This window comes from Gymnoscopelus microlampas (genome assembly GCF_963454915.1).
Source record: "Gymnoscopelus microlampas genome assembly, chromosome: 19".
Classification (NCBI taxonomy): Eukaryota; Metazoa; Chordata; class Actinopteri; order Myctophiformes; family Myctophidae; genus Gymnoscopelus; species Gymnoscopelus microlampas.
The window spans coordinates 23,537,124-23,555,632 of NC_139956.1; the positions used below are offsets into that span (position 1 = coordinate 23,537,124).

The window sequence follows — 18,509 nt, forward strand, 5'->3', positions numbered from 1 at the left end:
ATGTTTCCCTGTGGATCAGTCGACAGACTTGTACATTTATGACCGCTGTTAAACTTTAAACCACGTTGAGCCAGCGGAGCCTCTGAGAAAAGACAAACAGACCTGACTTTCTCAAAGACCACCTTCGAAAGGCTCAACTTTTAGCTCATAGAATGTGTAGAGAGTGAGCTTGTAGATCTAGGGACGCCAGGTTGAAAGTGGTTAAGGTCCGCCTCTCTAAAGGCCAGCATGGTGTGTCCCTTTCTCCGCTTGGTTTCAATTCCCACCATAGCATTTCCTGCTTGTACTGCCGCCTCCCTCTCAGCACTCCTAATCTGCCTCAGTAAATGAAAAACCGGATCATGTAGATCTCAAGATCCACATAGGAACGGCATCGCTCCAATGTGGATCTCGAGATCCAGATGGGAACGGCATGGCTCCAATGTGGATCTCCGAATTCATGTGACCAGCCTGTGATGTCAGTCGTCTGTTAGACGCGGGCGACTGACATAACTGGCTGACTGGTCCTCTGCATTTACCCAACCTAACTATTAGAAGCATTTGATGCCATCAATACATTTCAGCCTGATCCGACCCCATTGACTTCCATTTTAAGATTAAAGCTAAAAAAAATACCACACTTTGAGAGCGACATTTTTATGCCATGTAGGAAAGGTAATGCAGGGAGGTGAAATGGCCAGAGACAAGCCTTCAAATGCAGTCTCAGTCTCCAACTTCTACCATGAATAGTTCAAATGTTTTGTTCAAACAGTGTGTTCGTCAATTGACCTTTGACCATCAAATTACAGTTATTTACTTAATGGCCTTGTTGTGATTTGATGATAGTGTATTGAGTCATCATTTACAACACAGTTGTTGTAGTTTCACTTTGAGACTCAACTGCCAGGAGGACTACCTAGTGTCCTTTAGGGCTTTAACAGACCCTCACGTTACTTATGATTTGAAAAGGGCTCACTTTATTTCACTGCTAACTTTAGCCTTAACTCGGGTTCAAAAGACAGACTCAAATGCCTGATATATCCTCCTGAAATTATTTTCATTTTCATATACTATCCTGTCATTAAAACGAAACCTTGAAGGTGAAACATATAAACCCAACCCAAATTGTACTCTTGATGGAACATGTTTAGATAAGATAAGATAATCCACTTTATTCAATTTACACCGATTTAAGCAATACATCTTTATACCTTTCAATCCGGGACAGCATCTGTGTCATTTTAGATGTTGCCTTGTATAGCAACATCATTTTTCATTATTCTTTAAAATAAAATATAGAGTTTTTCAGAAAACAGTTTGGATTTAAAAGGCGTTTTTAGAATCAGCCTCAGGTCTAAATGGGTCATTTGTCATTCTAGGCCAGTGATTGTCAACCGCGGTAGATGGTACAGTAAGTGTACCGCGGATACTTGCGAGGTGTACCGTGAGCTTTGAAGAACGTGTGAAACCAGCCCCTCGAGAACAATAGCGCGTCCGTCAATCTTTACGGCCATCATCCGTTTCACACACAGCCACGGCCGAGTCCATTCAGGGACCATCACCCACAGGAATGCAAATATGTTGTCCTGTGCAGCCACTGCTGCCAGGGTTGCCTGCAGCCTGTGAGAGAGAGTGTGTGTGTGTGTGTGTGTGTGTGTGTGTGTGTGTGTGTGTGTGTGTGTGTGTGCGTGCGTGCGTGCGTGCGCACGCTTGTTGTGCCTCGTTAAAAAAAAAAGAATCCAGCAAACAGCCCAAATAAAGTAGTCCATTGAAGCAGATAGGGACAACACTTATTGTCGAGGTAAGCACAACATTTTAGATCCATTTTAGAGAGTTTAAAACTATCAATTCCAGTGGAGTTTGATGCTAGCAGTTAGCGCATAGCACTGACATGTGGTACTTTTTTGCCTTGAATATTCATGAAAGGCAGAGTGACATGGTTTGTTTTTTGCCTTGAAAGCAATGAAAGGCATACAATGTTGCTATACTCAGTGTGCCAAAATAGCATGGCTTTCATTCAGACAGTATATATTTGTAATGGTCAAGGTTTCTTTATACCTGCCCAATAATCTGTGTGTATATGTATGTATGTATGTATTGTATGTATATATATATATATATATATATATATATATATATATATATATATATATATATATGTATATATGTATATATATGTATGTATGTATGTATGTATGTATGTATGTATGTATGTATGTATGTATGTATGTATGTATGTGTGTGTGTGTGTGTGTGTGTGTGTGTGTGTGTGTGTGTGTGTGTGTGTGTGTGTGTGTATGTGTATATGTATGTATGTATGTATGTATGTATATATGTATATATGTATATATGTATATATATATATATATACGCACCATATATCTAGGTGTACCCTGGGATATTTTGGCTAAGCCAGGTGTACCTTGGCACCAAAAAGGTTGACAAACACTGTTCTAGGCAATGCGAAAACAAAATGATGTTTTGTTACTCTGAGAGCAGCAGCAATAAGCTCTGTACATGACTGTTCCCTGTTCCTGAAGGTGGCATTCCCCTTTCCCTGTTCCGGGTGAGTTTCTCATAGCTTATGATTGGCTCAGCAGCAGATTTGAACTGGAAACACACAACACCTTAGTCTCTGTCAGGTGGAAACCGCACATGTCCAAAACTGTTACTTTTCAGGATTCAAATTCAAATGTATCAAAACAAGCAGATCTACAAGCTCAAAACATGTCGCTTCGTGCCGTATTTCGAGCTTGCAGATCTGCTACTTTTGATACTTTTGTGTGACTTTTGTTTGAAACTGATCAGGAAACGGGATTGCCACCTCCTGGAAATGTGGAACTACAGTCATGCACAGAGCCTATAGAGAACAAGATAAAATAAATAGATACAAAAGATAAATTTGATGAGGTAACATCCTCTATGTAAACAATAAAAAAAACGAATTAATTAGTTAAAAACAATACAGTCTTCAGAACTATGAACTGCAGTATGGCAGGGTGTGGTGTGATGAAGGCAACAGCTCTGGGGTATACGCTGTTGACTAAGTCCCCCTCCTTTGCCCTTTGGTCAAAAGTTAAATAGCAAAGCTTCATTCATTTCTTATGTTGCCTTTGCTGACGAGTAATTATTTTCTCTCTCTCTCTCTGTCCAGGGGAGGTGTTTGATTACTTGGTGGCCCATGGCAGGATGAAAGAGAAGGAAGCCCGTGCCAAATTCAGACAGGTGTGTTTCCTATAAATTATCTGTTGTGTGTGTGCGAGCACTATCTATTTGTGCATGTGGCTGAGAGTATTCAAACATAACGTGCGTGAATGACGTCTTGTTTGTGTCCATGTCTGGCAGTTTATGGCTGACACATAAGAAACACATTTGTAGTGAGTGCGTGCGTGCGAGTTGGCTTGTGTGATCATTTGTCTCAACCAGATGAAATATTGTTATGGGGTGTATACTGTATAGTACTGAATACCTGGGTTGTGTTGACAGATTTGCTATTGTTGGAGGGTGATATTGACACCTGGCCAAAAACTGTCGCTTGTCCACACTCGTTCTTTATACTACATCAACCCCCCCTCACCTCTCACTCACTCTCTTCTCTCTCTGTCTCCCCCCCCGTCTCTCTCCCCAGATCGTGTCAGCTGTGCAGTATTGTCATCAGAAGTGCATAGTACACAGAGACCTCAAGGTACGAACACAAACATGCTATTTTACAGATGTTCCGCTCTCACCCCACATGCACTTTAGTACTGTTTTACACACAAACATTCTCTCTCTCTCTCTCTCTCTCTCTCTCTCTCTCTCTCTCTCTCTGACTCTTAGAATTAACTTTGTGTTATTTTATTTTAATGTGCTTTATATTTTGTATTTGAGATGTAATACTGACCTGTGTGTGTGACCTATGGGTTAAAGATGCACTGCAGTGACATTTTCGGTCATTTTATTTTGAAGGTTCAGTCTGAAACGTCGGCTCAACCGATCTAAACCAATCAGAAGGTCCCATCCCTTCAGGCTATGGGACGTTGGATCTCAATCACTTCAGCCGTGCGCAACACGGCTAGTGTTTGTTTACAAGTGCGAGAGACGGCCAGTGAAGCACGTTTGCTACTACCTGGCTTGTTTCTAACCTATAATGTTTTCAGATACATATTTTAGTGTGCAGATGAAGTTTAAAATGAGTAATACACTCATCTTCAATGAGATTAAAAACGGAGTAGCTCTGTAATTAACATCAGCTGTGTTTGAAGAACGTGCAACTATGGGAATCAAACGGGTGCATGTAATCAAGATTCATTTATATTCATGAAGGCTGCGTTATGTCATCACGCAGCACGTTTTAGTTTACAGGAAGTAATTAAGATTGGCTTTTTAGGGACTTTAGATATAAAAATACACAAAAATGTTTTTTTTCCATTTGTTTGGGCATCTATTGTTAGGTATGCCCATATGATGACCACGGATATGCTCTAAAAGTGTGAAAAACATATTTTTCATTTCACTACACCTTTAATCACAAGGATAATTTATTGCTCCTACTCAGGGCTGGAGATCACACACACTCACAAACACACAGCATATATGCTCTATATCAGCTCTATGTTTCCCAAACAGTGGGTCGTGGACACACTGTTATGGATCGCGAGTAAAATATTCCTTTATCTTTGGTTTCCTACATTTTGTTTTTAAGTATTATTTCAAAAATAATACATAAATAGGTCTCTCAAAAATGTGGACATGACATGAAATTTCTCTTTTGGGTCTCGAGCTAAAAGGTTTGGGAACCCGTGCTCTATATAACGCATTTAGGCCTGTATCTTCACTACACACGCCAGCATGTTCTTAATGTCGCTGCATGCCCTTTCCTTGACTATTTATTTTCTTTCACCAAAACAAGTATACACCCATATTTTTTTACACAAACACATGATAAGGACGTACTTTACGTACAGATGTGAAGCTTCTAGGCCATGTTGTTTGGCAGCATTCTGTGGAGTGCGGCCTTCCCGACAATTAATCCTCTTACTGTGCTAGCAGGCTGAACTGTGAAAAAACATTAAAATGATTACTTTTATTTGTCTATGTATGCCGTCCTGCACGCCACTCATCTCAGATCATCAAAAAGTCTCAACAACGGAAGGTGTTCTATCCATTTAACATCCCTGGATGTGGTTATGATTTGGTATGGTCCAAGCATGATGACACATTTGGAGATGAAAAATTACATTACATAAACATTATTTGGGGTCAAATTGGGGGTGGGAGGAATCGTCAACACACATTATTGTAACGAGTTTTTAACCTTGTATATAATATAATATAATAGTATAATATATCCAGAGATGCGGGGCCACTAAGCACGTGTGCTCTTTTTCAGCACCATAGCACTTGACATTTAAACATTTTTAAACTCAAAATCACACCTAGGTGCTGCACTGTACCACTCTTGTCTTGTCTGCTGTGGGCCTTGGAGCAACTTCACTAGCACAATTGAGACTTAAATGAAAAGTTCACCGACTTTGGTCCTAGATATATTTTGCCTCTTCCCTGCATGTACTGTCTGTTACCCCAGAGATTCCCTAGTTTTTCTGTTACTAGATTAACCATTTAAGCCCTGTTTTATACTTCATCGTACAGCGGTGAGCTTGTAGATTTGATATTTTTGCTGTTTGTCAAAATGCCCATAATGACATGCCCAAATTAGGGACCTCAGGTTGAAAGTGGTTAAAATCCATGAACATGCCCTTTTAAGTGCCTTGCACCCTAACTTTGAAGTAGTGTGTGCATGCATTACACATGCATGCACACACATTTAACATAATTTACAAACCCGCAAAGGGATGCCTCTGGATTTGTACTGTAGGTATTAGGACATTGCCCAAACAACACCTACGTTTGTTTGTGGCATTTCTGACAGGTGGTGGAATTTATGTGAGACTTTTTTCAAACGGTAAAGTTTTGGGAAGTGGTTAAATGCCCCATCATGTCACGTGAAGTGTAAGTGGGTCATTTTCCTGTAATCCGTCTGCAGGAATTACAAAGACTATGTAACGACAGTCTGCGGTCATTGTTATGTTACGGGTTATGTTTGTTATGTTATAGGTCACGATGTAAAACAGGTCACAGGGCCGTGTGTAATCACTCCCAATAGGACAAGAGTATGTTTCAATGTTCCTTGGTCCCACACGGACAATGAATTGACATCTTTTTCTATGTAGCATATTGTCGCTCAGAAACCTTGTATGTCCAAAACGGTTTCTTAAAGAAATGGAAAAAAGAACCTGTGTTCCAATGTAGTTATAAGTCACAAGCTTGTTAAGCTTGTTAATATATTTCATCGGTTAAATATTTATAAAACCCACACACAAACGTAACCACATTCATGGAGCAACATGACGTGCCTATTTTCTGCATTTCAAAATGTTTCCTTTGCAACGTGTTGTGAAATAGGGCATTAATTTATGAAAAAACACAAAAAGATGAAACATGGTTTCTGCCCAACAGCGACGATATAATCTAACCTACTGTTGACTGCATCTACTGGAAAACAAATGACTAGTATTTCTTGTTTTCTATCGCACTCGGACTAGCTCGCCCATCGTCTTTTAATCTTCCCCCCATAATTAGGCTGTTGTTCCAGCAATAGATGTCCACCGTTGTGCCTTTTGTGTTGTGGAATTTGGAACGTGTGTGTGTACTTGTATTACTATTCTTGTGAGGCCCAAATGTCCCCACAGGTATAGTAGAATTTGAAAAATAGACTTTGTCAAGCCAGGTTGGGGTCGCAATGTGAGACGTTGTGAGCTTGTAGAACTGCTATTTTCGTCTTTACAAAATGGCAAAAAAAGGCATTCTTAAAATCACCATTAAAATCACCATTCAAAATTGTTGATGTCCTCACAAGTATAGTAATACGAGTGTGTGTGTGTTTGTGCGTTTCCCAGGTCAGAGCCAGGAGGTGATGTCATAGTGTTCTATTTCTCACACGCACACACAGCTGCAAAGCATGCGTTATGAGCTACTGAAAAGGAGAGCGCACCTGTTGCTAGGCAACCCCAGTCTTCTTGCTCCCTGGCTCAGATTAGAAGTGATGCTCTCTCACACACACACACACACACACACACACACACACACACACACTTTTATTTGACAATCACGCACACACAGCAGGAGTAGAATGTGGTTGCCCAGTTTGTTCCCAGTCTGCAACCTCTTGAGCAAGTTTTGGCCTACACTGCGTTTCAGTTGAAGACATTTAACAGTTATCTCCAGCCTGTCCTCTGCCTGAGGACACCTCGGCTGCAGACGGGATCGAACCTTTTCCGTTTCCGGTCACTGTAGCCCCTCCCCATCTTCTCCCACCTGTTTTTCTGTTGTTGTTTTTTTTCACCTATTGTTTTTAGGGCTATAACGACTTTTTTTGAATATCGATTATTGTATTAAAACCGGATTAGTTTGATTAACTGTTGCACCCCTATTTGTTTTCATTCTCCGTCCGTGTCCAGGCCGAGAACCTGCTGCTAGACGCCGACATGAACATAAAGATTGCAGACTTTGGCTTCAGCAACGAGTTCACCCTGGGCAACAAGCTGGACACGTTCTGCGGCTCGCCGCCCTACGCTGCCCCAGAACTCTTCCAGGGGAAGAAGTACGACGGGCCTGAGGTGGACGTCTGGAGCCTGGGGGTCATCCTCTATACGCTGGTCAGCGGATCACTGCCCTTTGACGGACAGAACCTCAAGGTGTGTTTTAAGCCTAGTTCAGACCAATGATTTGCCACCTTTTTAAGCCTGATTGAGTTATCCTTACGATGGTGTTGTGTACCGGAAATGTCAGATCTACAAGTGTTGTGAGCTTGAAAATTGGCTATTTTTGGCACACGACACCGTAGTATGACGGAGCATAAATTAACACATTGACTGCCATCGGCTAATCTCAGAACGTCCATCGTAGTGCCAAGCAATTTCTTACCTTTTTTGTTTTTTTGATTCCGTCATAGGCCCCGCTAAATCCGTTTAAAATCCGCGTTCATTTGGTTCGACACAAACACGGGACCCGACCGAACAAAACGCTGAAAACCGTGCGGCGATCCGACACTGCATTCTGGAGAACGAGAGGAAAACGCTAAAATGGTGGATGCGGTGAGAAAAACAACAAGCCAGAGATAATGGCGTCCAAAGTTGACCGCTAGACAGGAAACGGAGGCGGGAGAAAAACCGGAAACAGTATTATTTCGTTTCCGGTCCGCCCACTTCGAGACCGGAAGTGCAAAAAAAATCCGGAATCTGCACCTGCACGATTTAACATGGGAAAACTACGGGACTACGGGCTACGGGAACGGCAGTTAACGGTTGGATTTAACGGCCCGTAGGACTACGGGCCTGGCAGTGGATGTGTTAAGCATTACAATGTTGTCGCAGTGTGGGGTTTAAATTATTATTCAATTAGTCGATTGCAAGAAAATCTATAAAAATGAAACTAATCAATGGTTTAGATTAGTTGAGAATTGATTATGAAAATAATTGTTAAAATGTACCTGTGTATCGATGAGGGTTGCATTTAACTTAAATGCATTTAACTTAAATGCAACCCTCCTCTATACGCGGGTAAATGGGTCGCTGTCCCCCGATATAAAGGCCAGTCCAGAGAGGAAATGCATGTGTGTTGAATTGAACATGTCACTGCTCTTAGAACAGGCCTACAGGTTATGGAGAAAGTGTGTTAGTATGTGTGAGCTGTGTTGAATAATAGATTAGATTGCAGATTGAATATTCATCTGAGGCCCATATGTTATATGCTCCTTCATGTCACTGTCAGCAGAATCGAGGTTGTGTGCGTGTTGAGGTGAGTGTCTGGTGACTTGAGTGTCTGGCAATCAGACATTCACACGTCACTGCAAAGTCATTGATCAGAAATCGGAAGACAGAACTCAGTTCTTCAAAATTTGCTTCTAAATTTCTGTGAGTACTCATTAAACGGGGCCAAAAGCTGACCCATTCACTGTAAAGGCACCCGCATACAGTATGATTTTTTTTCTCCAAGGAAAATAAAAATAAAAGCGAACACACTCTTCTCTATAACCTCTTGCATACCTACTCCGAAATGATCTTCCAGCGAATGGCTGCCATGGTGCATAATCTTTTTCAATCGAACCCAAGTCGATTTTTTTACCTTTGTATTCTGCTTGAATAACACAACCAAAGACATAAGAAACGGAAATACAAATCTAAAATAGCAAAATAAGCCACTAATAACACATTCACTGCCAGGTATTATTTAATTAATTCATCCGCTGGTGCCAGCGTGTTTTACCTTGTTTTGACGATCTTTGGGAGTATTTCAGCAGAAAATATACACTGACAATAGCAAATTCATCATCACTGGAACTGCCGTTATTTTGGAAGGATATTATGGCCAGTCATTACGTGTTAGAAACGGAACAAAATTATTGTTCTGTTTCTGGGAAAAGGATGTGTTTTTCTCTGACGCACACCATTGCACACCAAATTACTTGCATTTTCATCATCCCATTTAAACGAAAAATCGACCAGTTTCTTGTGTGTAGGGGCCTTATGAATGGACGTTGTTCCCTTCAAGTGACAGCTGAATGGATTGCTCAGGTAGCTGTGAATGAAAGTATTGAGCACATGAACCCTATTCTGGATCGGTCTTAATAGGCAAACTTTCAGTGAAGATGGCAGATCGGCTATTTTCAGCAAATGGATACGTGGTTTAGCGTCGGGAAGGCTTGAAAACATGTGTTCTGCTCTTTTTCGTAAAACAAACTCCATAAGGAACAGGAAGTGGTGGATGTTTATTTTGCCCCCTGAGACAAACCACCGCATCTTTTAGGCAGGGCAGAGAGACGTTTTCTGCATGTGGATGGTGCATGTTGGCAAGTTTTTACTTTAGTAAAAGTAGCAATACCACAATTTATAAATACTCTGTTAGAAGTAAAAGGCTTGTATTCAACATTTTACATGAGTAAAAGTGCAATGGTATTTAATTCAAAATATACTCTTAGTAAAAGTGGTCAAATCTTTTCAAAACCTGTCAAACCTTTTCGAAACCTGCAGATCTACAAGTTGATCAGCTATTGTCCATTAGCTGAAGTGTAACATGGGGCTTATATTAACTCATCGAGTGCCAGAATTATTTCTGGCTATGTGGTCCCAGTGCCAGAGATTTTTCAATTTATCTTAGATTTTGAAGTAGTCACAGAATTCTTATCTCCAGTATAATCGATCCCCTGATGGGTGCTAATCACTGAGGGTTGCACTGTGTGGTTTCACAAATTTCAACGAGGTCACTCGACCACTTAAATCCCAACATCCGTATTGTGGGGAAAGCTTTTGCAGAAAATAGCTGATCGGCAAGCTTACAATGTGTAAGATTGTCGATTGGCTATTTTCAGAAAAAGCTTTCCCCGCAATAACAGAAAACAGAAAATACACTAGCACAGAGCCATGAGGGATTCCACTCAACCATATGGGAGTTAGTTAGTTAGTTTAGTTAGTTAGTATATTTCGATCATCTTCACCAGTATCCATAACATCAGATACATCAACATTAACAAACTGTAACATAGTTAAAGGTGATCGAAAAGGAAGCTGAAGCTAAAAGCTTATAGCTTATAGTTTATAGTTTAAGTACTGTACTTGAGTAAATATACTTAGTTAGCTTCCACCACTGCATGTTAGTCTTTTCGGCTCATGTGTATTAGTGTAATTTATTAACTCCATCCCTCCATCTGTCTTTTCTCCATTTCCCTTCCCTCCCCAGAGTAATTTTTTCTTCATCTGGCAACTGATTCCTCATTTAGTAATTATATTCCATCTGTCCTTATCTACTTCCATCCATTTGCCTCCTTTCCTCCACTCATCTTTGTATCTGTTCATCTTCTCTTCCTTGTGTGTGTGTGTGTGTGTGTGTGTATAGGAGTTGAGAGAGCGTGTGTTGCGTGGTAAATACAGGATTCCCTTCTACATGTCCACAGACTGTGAGAACTTGCTCAAGAAGTTCCTCATCCTCAACCCATCCAAGAGAGGCAGCTTGGAGGTTCGCACACACACATAAACACAGGCACAAGCACGCACACGAGCACACACAGACGCGTACCCACGAGCACACACAGACACTTATAATAATGAAATGACCTTTAACTATATTTGTTACTTTGGTTCATAATTCTCATTAAATCATGGAGCACTGTTTCCATGGTAACACAGTGTGGTATGATATTATACACTGGTATACAACTGGGTTACGGCAGCCCAAAAGTGTGGTTTAACGCATTTCGTAATTGACGTAATTAAACGATTGTTTTATACACCGACTTTCATTTTTGACATTTTTCACAAGGAAAGAAATGATTCTGCCAGTAGATATTGTCATATGCTGACGTAATGACTAAACAAAACCAAAAAAAGAAAACCTATAACTCTTTACTGTCAATGGATGCAATCCTGTTCATTTAATATATCTGACCGGGGGTTATAAAATGGGTTCTTACTCTGCGTTGGATGTAACTTACAGTTTGTCTGCAATGTGATTGATGCAATAAACAGGCTCTGTTTGAACTCAGACCGTCCATATCACTCCACTGCACCCCTCCTTTCCTTCTCTCCTCTCCCCTTCCATTTCCTTTGTATTCCACTTGTTCTGTCTCCTCTCCTCCATCTCTTTGGTCCCAGCAGCAGATAATGAGAGACAGGTGGATGAATGTAGGTCACGAGGAGGAGGAGCTCAAACCGTATATCGAACCCCAGCCAGACTACAAGGACCCCAAGAGGACAGGTACGCGCACACACACACATACATACACACACATGCACACACATGCACACACATACAGCAGGCTTGGGAATCTCCCATTTATTCCGCTCTGTCCGCAGACAATGGCAGGTGACTCCAGTAATATCCCCAGTAGCTATGAAATGTTCCCAGCTAACATGCTTGTTTTTGAGTACAAAAGCTCCTCTGTAGACCTCAGTCGCTGGTGGCGTCGAATAAATAATAAGTCACCCACCCATTAATCTTCCTGCATTATCAGACTGGTTGGTGTCATTTTCCTACCCACTAATGCACGTACAAGCATGTGCGTACACACTTGAACACAGGCTCAATTCTTATTCACAGCAATCACCTTAAGGTCCTAGTTCGTAGCTATGATGTATTAAGTTTCAAAGCCTTAAAAAGTATTCAATTGTTTTCTTTTCATAGAAATAAGATCTGACAGGTAGCCTAGACAGGTTTATTAGGACATTTCAGATGTTCGAAAAAATAACCTGTGTTCCAATGGTTCCTATGGAGTTATTTACTCACAGCTCTTATTAATAATTTAAAAATAGGTCAAATATTTATGAAAACCGCAGACAGATTTAACGACTTTCAAACTGACCTCCCAGTTTTGGGCATGTCATTATGGGCAAACATTTTCTAAACAGCCGAGTTTGTAGAATGAGTTACTTTTGAATGACAATGTCATACGCCTATGTCATATAAGAGTATAAAGCAGGGCATTAATAAATGGAACTTAGTAATATGAAATATGGAGATACAAGGTTCTACCCGACAGTGACGATAAGTAACTGAATGTGACTAGTTAATTACATTTGACAAAATAGTCCACCGTCCACGGTAAAGTCCACGGTATCTCTATTTCATAAATAGTGTTTGCACACTTCAGCCCTGGGTGTTTCTTCATGGTTTACGAGGGTTGGCACGCTCTACCCCCATTCCCTTGTTCACCTTATCTTTTGGAAACTCAGAAATCACTAGTTTTAGTCCCCTTGGCTGCGAACAGATTGTGTTGCGGTACATGGATCGTATTGCGAGCGGTCCGCAACCCCGCTGCCCGGTCCGTGATAAGCGGGGAGAAAACAAGTGCTCCGTCTCCTGTGTTGGTGCCTTCACAAGTGCTGACTGCGTCTGGCAGACAGGCGAGACAGAGAGGCTACTTGAGGAAAGACTGACAGTAGGGCTGCGCAATGTATCATGTTTCTATCGTCATCGCAATATACATTTCTACAATAAACACATAAGAACAGCTGTGTTAAAACAGCAGAATAGACCGTTTTCACTTGTCAGTCATATTTTTTTTTCGGGCCATTCACACAGTATCTGTAAAATTGTTTTTAATTGTTTACCATTGTAAACATTTGAAAGATATACAACTTATTTTAGTTTTACATTGTGTCGCCTGTTGTTTCTCACACACACACACACACACACACACACACACACACACACACACACACACACACACACACACACACACACACACACACACACACACAAAACAACAACAAGATAAACGTTTGTGGTTCTTGTCACGGTGTTATTTTTTTGTATTTTCCATGGGTGTTGGCTTACTAAAAATCTGCAAACACATGAGGTGCCTGGCTTTCAACCTCCTAAAATGTTCAATTTTCACCCTATTTGCGTTCCCTTCTCTGGCTTCTGGCTGCTGCCCTTACCCAGTTCAAAACACTGGTGATCGGTTTGTGGTCACAGGAAGTTTGTTCGTCCCTTCCCTAAAACACCGTGACCATCACTCCCAGGGTCTTAGACTCTTCTCTCTCCTGGCTCCTAAGCTGTGGAATGACCTCCCGCTTCAGGACTGCAGACTCACTCACCACTGTCCATTGCAGTCTGAAAACTCAACGCTTCTCACCCCCTAGCACAGTGGTTCCCAAAGTGGGTTCCGGGGATGCCCAGGGGTCCTTGAGGGGGTTCCAGGGGGTCCCCAGCTAAATCATTTTAACCACTTTCTTTTAAACCACTTTGATACAATCTTGTATCAATCTGCAAACTCACAACACGGCGCATCGTGACGTGTTGTGAGCTTGTAGGTCGGCTGTTGTCAAAAATCTTGCAACAATTGTGAAAAATGTGGAATATTTTTGACAACACAAACCGTGTATAGAAAAAATACTTCCAGACGAGGGTTTGTGGCCAAATACATGTTATTTTCAAGGTGAAAATAACATGAAAAAGTTTGAGAACCTCTGCCCTAGCACTTCTTGCCTATTTTTTGATGGATGATAATTATACTATGCTATGCACTGTTGGTTACTTGTATCTACTGTTTGTTTACACATATTATGTTTGCTTGACCACAAATGCTAAGAATGTTCTTTAGATAGCATGATGTTTAGACAGATGCTAGGTTTGGTGTTTACCTGGTATACTAGTTACTTTAAAGCACTAAATTGTTTTACTTTGCTTACCTGACTATTTACCCTGTTATTTGTTGAGTTCATGCCATTTACTCTAATGTAAAGTCACTCTGAATAAGAGTGCCTGCTAAATCCCTAAATTGTAATGTCTAAAGTGTATCACACATCGCATACTGTACTATCGCATAGTTTCACACATCGTATACATTCTGACAGTCAACAATATTTGAAATGCGCTTCTCCGAATGATAATTGGTTGAATAAAAGAGCGCCAAGTAAGTATCTGTCAGCCTGTATGTGCTAAGATTTTTCCAGATGCATTTACCAGGTAATCATCAGTAATCAACAGACAGGACAACTTGAACCAGTGTTGCAGTTTTTAAGTTTACTTTAAGATGGGTAAATGAGATCATACCATGTCGTTAATCCTCTACTGTTATAATTAACACAGGAAGGAAGACACCAGATGCAGCAGACAGAAAAACAGGTAAAGGAGAAGGGTACAGGAAGGGCAGCTGATTTAACATCTTAAAGAAAAGGAGAAACAGATTCAGATGCGGAACCGGGGTCAAGCAATGAAGATTGATTCTGAAGTGCCGTTACCTGCCGATACCTTGTATAGTAACTGGTTTTGGGGTATGTGTATTTGCGCAGACATCATGCTACAGATGGGCTTCTCTCAAGAGGAGATCCAGGACTCTCTGGTGAACCAGAAGTATAATGACGTGATGGCCACGTACTTGCTGCTGGACTATAGGAACTCGGAGGTACATGTGCACGCACACACGCACACTACATACAACGTCCAGTGCAGTGGTTTTCAAGAAACCACAGCCATTATCCTGATGCGAAGCAGTATAGTAGAAAGTAGAGGAAAGTACTGTACTCGTCAATTAACCACTTAAGCCTTTTATACTTTGTTGTATAATAAATAGCTGAAATAACTGATCTACAAGCTTTTAGATCTGCTTTAAAAAATATATATTTATAGGCTAGGTATATATTTTTTATTGCCTCAATTAGGGATGCCAGAGTTAATGTTAATGTATGGTCAGAGCTGTTAATACACAATGCTGTCTGTCAGTGGTATAAATTGATAAGCTAGAGTAACTTCCTAAAACACTGAAATGCTCCACCTAAAACACTGAAATGCTCCACCTAAAACACTGAAATGCTCCACCTAACACACTTAAATGCTCCACCAGCATTGGTGTCATATCAGCATATCATTGAAGTATAAGGAACTGTAACGCCATACCATTCTGCACCATTTGTCATGCTTGCTCTGTCTGACAGGATCACACTACATCTCTCTCTTTCTGTCTGCGTGTCTGTAATATCCATCTATCTATCTTGATTATGTACACCCATTCTCATCCCTCGTTTTACTCTTTGCGACAGTTGGAAGAAGGCTCGATCAAGCCCCGCCCAGGAAGTGATGTAAGCAACATAAATGCCCCCTCCCCGCCTCACAAGGTACAGCGAGCACACAAACTCACATTCCCCTCCCCTCTGTATCACACGCGCGTGCACACAGTTCCTTGTCCTCTCCTTCAAACACAAGCGCATAACCTGAGAAGGGCTGCAGTCCTTCCCCCCTGCTGGCCAGGGCCGTGACATTCAGGAATCTCCAAGGCAACGCTGCCCGACCAGTTGAGAAATGACAAATAACGTGAGCTATAGAGGAGACCGACCTGTTCAGTAGCTCTGCTCGGTGTGGCCCGAGGGCCAAAGGTCTCTAAAATGTATTTAGATTTCTAAATTCTAGCTTTTTAACCACGTAAACCCTAGATATGTTAACCAGGGTCCTCCAGGGCTCTATACTAGGCCGGTTCCTTTTCCCCCCTCTACAACACGTCTCTTTGTCAAAAATAGACGATCTACAAGCTCGCAACACGTGCTGTGAGTTTGTAGATTGGCTATTTTCACCTAATATTGGCCCCAGAATAGGTACACTATGGGTTCATGTGGTTAAGAAATCCTGAATCTAGTTCCGCTTAGTTTGTAAGTGTGTTACATTGAGTGTCAGCTGTTTGTTTTCTAGGAGTCTCTCTGCCAGGTAACATGGACTCGCATCCTCTCATTTACCCCTCATGTTTATTTCACGGCTTGAAATTGAGCTCATTTTCCATTCTAAGCAGTGTTAAAGTCCTTACCTTAACCTTGCTGAAGTCATCATGTGGTCAGCACATCGCTTTGATATCCAATATCCATATATAATATACAGTATATACTCTATAGTGTATATATACAGTATATTGTGTGTCTAGATATACAGTATGTATAATGTGTATATATACACAGTGTGTGTGTATATACGCACCTTCCAAAAATATCACTGCCATCACATAAACACTCACCTCACAAGGTACAGCAAGCACACGCACACAGACATCACAAGCTGCCTTGTTGCTTCCCTAAGATAGTTATTACAACTCTGAGCACGCACACGCACACACACACACACACACACACACACACACACACACGCACACACACACTGAGCCGTGTCTCTGTACGCTCTCCTTCAGGTACAGCGCAGCGTGTCATCCAACCAGAAACCTCGGCGAGCCACTGATCAGGGTGAGACTGGTGTGTCAGAATGGATGGGGGGGGGGGGGGGGGGGGGGGGGGGTCAGAGGAGGGGAGATGGGCATGGCTTCAGAACCGGGATGGAAAGGGGAGGGAGGAGTTTCGGGTGGGGGGGGGGAGGATATTAGGCCTGCAACTATCAATTAATTTCTTAGCAATTATTCCGTCGATAACCTTTTCAATTAATCAAATCTTGAAGCATGTTTTTTAAAATATATTACATATTTCTATTTTTATATACCAAATGATTAACCACGGAAGCCCTATTAGTAGTACAACGGTGTGAAGCCAAAATAGTCAATCTATAAGCTCGCAACGCGTCGCTGCGCGTTGTGAGCTTATAGATCGGCTATTTTTGGAAATGTTTGAATAACAATAATTATTTAAATTTTTTTATGATCAATTGAATCGATTTGTTCGATCAACTGGTGCACCCCTAATGAAGAGAGATGGGTGATGAACTTAATGGCAACTAATTTGACACACGGTTTGCTTTCGTTGTCTTTGTCTCCATCTCCCCCTTTCTCTCTCTGTCTCTCTCTCTCTAGGCTCCTCCTACTCTAAGAGGAGTGGTCAGGTGGACAACCGGAGCACAGCAGCAGAGGATTCTGGGAGGAAGGGCTCGTCGAGCAGCTCCACCACCAAGGTGCCTGCCAGCCCGCTGGCCTCCGATCGCAAGAAGAGCACCACGCCCTCCACCGTGAGACAGCACCCACACACACACACACACACACACACTTTCCCTAGGGCGCACTCCCACACACAGATAATGATAACAAATACCGATGCTCTTATGCAGTGAGTTAAAAAAATAAACTCGACTTCCTTGATCAGTGATATTTTAAGCATAATTGCGCACAGGAGATGCACGTCAACGTGCTTACACTCCCGCGCGCACGCACACACACACACACACACACACACACACGCACACACGCACACACTAAACGCTTACCCAGAGATGAATCAATAATTAGCTGACGTACTTAATCATTTCACACACTCACATTCACCTACAGCCGCAGATCTACAAATCCCCCCCCTCTCTCACACACATTGATATCTACAAATTCCCCCTCTCTCTCTTTCTCACACACACACAGGTATCCACCACAACACGCATGCAATACCTCGCACTCACACACATACAATGAAGTCGATGTCGATTCATTCAGTCAGAATGAATCAACATGAATCAAATGAATAGCCTAAGAAAAACAAACAAGCGCATATTAGGCTTATTGTCCTCACACAAACGCACACACGCTATACACAAGCATGATAAACATAGACACACGTGGACCCGTGCAATGACGCAAAACCATGCAAATGGACAAGGCCGTAGACCACACGCCAGCAGGATGCTTTGTTTAGAAAATGAAGCCGCTTTGTTGACAGACGCACGCGGATATGAAATGGAGATACAGTGGCAGACATTGTGGCAGTAGATGGCAGGAAAACATTGACGTACTAAAGCATTCCTCATCTCATCATTGCCGCTCCCATTGACTCCACTATCAATGGATACATCCGTCTCTCCCTGTCATATCTCTACACTCCCTAATGCAGGGCTGCCCAACCTTTTCTCCCCCCGAGGACCCCTTCCAATTTTTTCTATACATTTGCGGACTCTCTGGAAGTTACCAATTAAATATTTCTTCATTACCCAATGTTACTGTCTTTATACTTGCATACTAGTTTTAGTGTTCATTTTAGTTTTTTTTATTATAATACGGATAAGTTGGGGGGGCAAGATTCAGAATA

General features: G+C 41.7%; 1 protein-coding gene across 7 annotated transcripts in view; it reads left to right on the plus strand.

Moving 5' to 3' along the window:
* mark2b (MAP/microtubule affinity-regulating kinase 2b) overlaps positions 1–18,509 on the plus strand; it is an 80,481-nt gene that overhangs the window by 30,781 nt on the left and 31,191 nt on the right. For 6 of the 7 annotated variants that reach the window (XM_084043086.1, XM_084043087.1, XM_084043090.1 and 3 more), the window contains exons 6-15: positions 3,134–3,204; positions 3,608–3,664; positions 7,479–7,715; positions 10,912–11,031; positions 11,670–11,769; positions 14,605–14,640; positions 14,808–14,920; positions 15,555–15,629; positions 16,685–16,736; positions 17,294–17,445. In XM_084043086.1, the coding sequence (XP_083899212.1) occupies positions 3,134–3,204; positions 3,608–3,664; positions 7,479–7,715; positions 10,912–11,031; positions 11,670–11,769; positions 14,605–14,640; positions 14,808–14,920; positions 15,555–15,629; positions 16,685–16,736; positions 17,294–17,445 (1,013 nt within the window). The remainder of the gene's footprint in view (positions 1–3,133; positions 3,205–3,607; positions 3,665–7,478; positions 7,716–10,911; positions 11,032–11,669; positions 11,770–14,604; positions 14,641–14,807; positions 14,921–15,554; positions 15,630–16,684; positions 16,737–17,293; positions 17,446–18,509) is intronic. The other variant, XM_084043089.1, reaches the window with a different exon arrangement.